This window comes from Pygoscelis adeliae, unplaced genomic scaffold, assembly GCF_000699105.1.
Source record: "Pygoscelis adeliae isolate BGI_AS28 unplaced genomic scaffold, ASM69910v1 Scaffold189, whole genome shotgun sequence".
In the NCBI taxonomy this organism is placed as follows: domain Eukaryota; kingdom Metazoa; phylum Chordata; class Aves; order Sphenisciformes; family Spheniscidae; genus Pygoscelis; species Pygoscelis adeliae.
Window position 1 is genome coordinate 1479770 of NW_008825543.1, and position 3456 is coordinate 1483225.

Consider the following 3456-nt stretch of genomic DNA (forward strand, 5'->3'; position numbering starts at 1 on the left):
TAGCAGGTGATTAAACCTGGTGAACCAAATGGCAGTGGGAGGTAGGTAATTGTTCTGCATGCTCTCTGGCTGCAAAGGGATCTTGAGGGCATGCCTGTGTAAGTCATCTCATGTTTGACTGTCTCCGCTCATATAGGTTTGTGAAGCCCCCAGGATGAACTCACAACGTACCAGGGGAATTGTTCATTTTGCACGGGATAAAAGTTTAGAAGGAAATCTGTTTGGCTCTCAGATTGAGGTGTTTTGCATTGCATCTTTCTATAGATTTATTCAAGGCAGTGAGCCCTCTGGGTTGCTGTTAGCTGTGCAGCACAGGGTAGGTAATGAGTATTAGGGAGTCTCCTAATTCCTGCACCCTTCCTGCTAACAGCGAAGGTGATGGAGGGAAGGCATGTGTTTAGAGCTCGGTTTTCAAGGGCAAAAATAATTTCTGTAAGTGCAAAACTGCAATCTAGCAGCTAGGATGTGGGGTTGTACTTGGAGGAATGGCAGAAAATCTCTGTCTGGTTCAAGGTTAGCAAAGTTCAGGGTTTGGAAAATGGGAGAGGAGCACACTGGGAGGGAGGTGACAGTGCTTATCCGTGCCTGACCGCAGTTCATAAGGAAATGCACGTTTTTGTTGGTGCATTCTCACTTTTTGGCTGTACTTTGATTTAGATCCTAATGCTGTCGTGGTCGGTGGACAGGCTGCCAGTGCTTTAGTGGGAGCTAGCTGGAGCAGGCAGAGCATTGACCTGTGCTCTGGGGGCTGATGTTACCTGAAGCAGGGCAGGTGGTCTCGGTTCCACCCATGAGGAGGGGTCTGGGGGTATGCGTGCTTCGGGCTTCTGTCCTGGCAGTGTCCTTCCAGCATCGCTCACCAGGTTTCTCCTCCTCAGAAACTCCCTTTGCCGGGGGCTTTGCGGCGGCTCCTCTGTTCCCTGCCTGAGGCGGCGGCAGGTCGTCACGTTGTTTCGGTGCCGCAGGTTCTCCCGCGTCTCGTGCCGCCGCTCACACTTCTCGTCGTAGCTCTCGCGCCAGTGCCGTGGCCGTGCCTTTTTGGGTTGGTTGATCATGCTGGGCACAGCTCTGCTGGTCTGTGACCGCCCTGTCCGCTCCAGGGTCCTCTGACCTGATGAAACCGAGGGAAAAGACATGATTTGGGTGAAAACTAATTATTTCTGAGATTAAATGCATGTGTGAGGTATTGGATGCTGATTCTGAAGTCCTCATACAACGGATGCAAGCGGTGTTCCTGGAGAAATCTGTTGTCCGTGAACTTGTACATGTTGGCTATGTAAAACACACTGTGCTGTTCTTGCTCCTCTGTTGGGTGGTGCTGACCTGGGGGATGCCAGGAACAGAATTTCAAACAATTAACGCAACCTCATGAAGTTGGCTTTGCTACCAAGTAATGATGCTTCCACTGCTTCCTCTGGGAGAATTGCTTTCCTGATAAAATAAAATCCCTCTGTTATTCAGACTAATTCTTTGGTGCACGCTCTTGTAGCTCTTTAGCCAACCTAAAGAAAATGATGAAAATGCAAGAAGAGCAATAGCTGCTATTCCTTCAGTAAACTTCTTTAAATATGCATTTCTTTTGCCAGTTTTTTTTGATAGATCCAAATATAGTGTGGATATAGCTGTTGTGTGACTTAGTCTTCAAGTAGTTGCATTATATTTCTTAGTGTGGCTGTCTTTTCTGTGTGCACAGAGAGGTCTGGAGCAGTGAAAGTGTTGTAGGGTGTTTTTCAATGGAGTATCTGGCAAAGTCCCTGCGCACCCACTCTCTGAAGATCCCAGCTACTGAGTCCTGCTTTCTCTTACCTCCTTTTTGCCCCCTCCCTCCCTCCCCAGCTCTCTGGCTCGGATGCTGTGTAACGCTTTGCCCTTTGCTTGTTCGCCTTCACTTGTCCTCCTAAAGCCTCCCTGGCTGCAGCCCTGGGTCTGTATGTCGCCAAGCTGCAACTTGGTTCTTTCATTGCAAATACAAATATAGTGGTTGATCGTTACACTTTCAATGGTACCAGTTTGCTTCAGGCACGAATTCTACCTCTGTTTGGGGATTTTGTGGCCCAAACAAGGCAGCGGCTTGGCCGAAGGAGGAGCTCTTCTGTTTCAGCACTATTGTGCTGTCTCCGTGCGCATGCAGGGTGTAGATATGAAACCTCCTCCCTCCCGCTGACTTCTTTGCACAGTTGCAAGCCACCGGTGTATTGTTTTTTACTGGACTTTGGTCACATCCAGTGTATTTGGGCCTTCGCCTCTGCATCAGCTAAAAAGAAAGCTGAGCAATAACCACCCACAACTGCTCCTTTGCCTTCCTCCCCTCGAGCGAAAGCTGCCTCCTCCTCTCCTGTCCCCTCGCCCCATCGGCAGTGAAGAGGCTCATCATCCCCGTGCCCATCCTGTGAATGTTGCTTGGAGGGTGCCCGGCCCCAGGGGGTTCAGCCTGGGAGCTGCTGTGTCTGGTGTGGGGCTTTTCTCGTGTTTAGTAAATCACATTAATGTAGGAAGGAGGGGGAAAAAAGTAATTTTAGTCTCTGAAAATTCAGGTTTAAATGTTCTTCGGTGTCAAACAAAACCACCAAAACTTCATTTGTCTCATTCTGTCTCAAGCAATTAGGAAGTTGTTGAGTCTAATGGAAAAAAAAAATGGGAACAAGTAAACTCCATTTACGTATAGAATACTTCCATGCTTTTTAGTCTGCGTTAATATCTGCTCTGTAATTCTTCTTACTGTCCTTTTGCTAGCTGTGGCATACCCAAAGCTTGTTGCTAGCGCCATCTTTTCATTGTAGGGACTTCCTTTGGAAAGAGAGCGGCTCTTCTGAGGTGGTCAGCTCTTGCTCTGGGCAGGGAAGGTGCCTGCAAACCCCCAGCCAGGACACTGCTCCCAATCCTGAGCCCGCATGGGACGTGGGCTTCAGGCGCCCCTGAAGTACAGCACTTGCTTACGTGCTTTTATTCATTTTTATTTGAATATTCTCTTCTTTGAATAGCTTCTGAAGCATCTCTAATTTTAGCTTAGATTTACTGAATGATCCCAATAGTGTTTCACTATTCAGGTGTTTCTTATTGGGATATGCTTTCAGCTGGAGGAGTCTGGGGGTATAAAAGGCTGAGCAGGTTATTCCTATGCAGCTTTCATGTCTGTACCATAACAATCCTGCTGTGCTCACCCAGGGCTCTTCCTCTCGGTGCTTGCACACATGCTTTCCCTGGCCCAGCAGGCAAGGCAAGGTCTGGCCAACAGCTTTGCACACAGAAACACAAGGTGGGCATACGCCAGCGCCCCGCAATGCGCTGCCTTGAAGCTGGGTATGAACTCCATAGCTTGGGACAAAGTGTGTATCTACAGCCAAACCTGCTCCGAACCCTTCAGGACACTTTAAAAGCATTTTTCAACTAATTTTTCTTGATTTTTAGAAATGACCCAATTGCACGTTGAATCTGGGCCTCGGATGTCCTGCTTGG

The 3456-nt window shown here is 48.4% G+C and overlaps 1 protein-coding gene across 1 annotated transcript; it reads right to left on the reverse strand.

Annotated features, from left to right (window-relative positions):
• Positions 1 to 698: 698 nt before the first annotated feature.
• Positions 699 to 1055, reverse strand: LOC103923601 (TRAF3-interacting JNK-activating modulator-like). Its single transcript, XM_009331985.1, has one exon. It carries the CDS (start codon positions 1053 to 1055, stop codon positions 699 to 701), a length of 357 nt encoding a protein of 118 aa, XP_009330260.1.
• Between the last annotated feature and the right edge of the window lie 2401 nt (positions 1056 to 3456).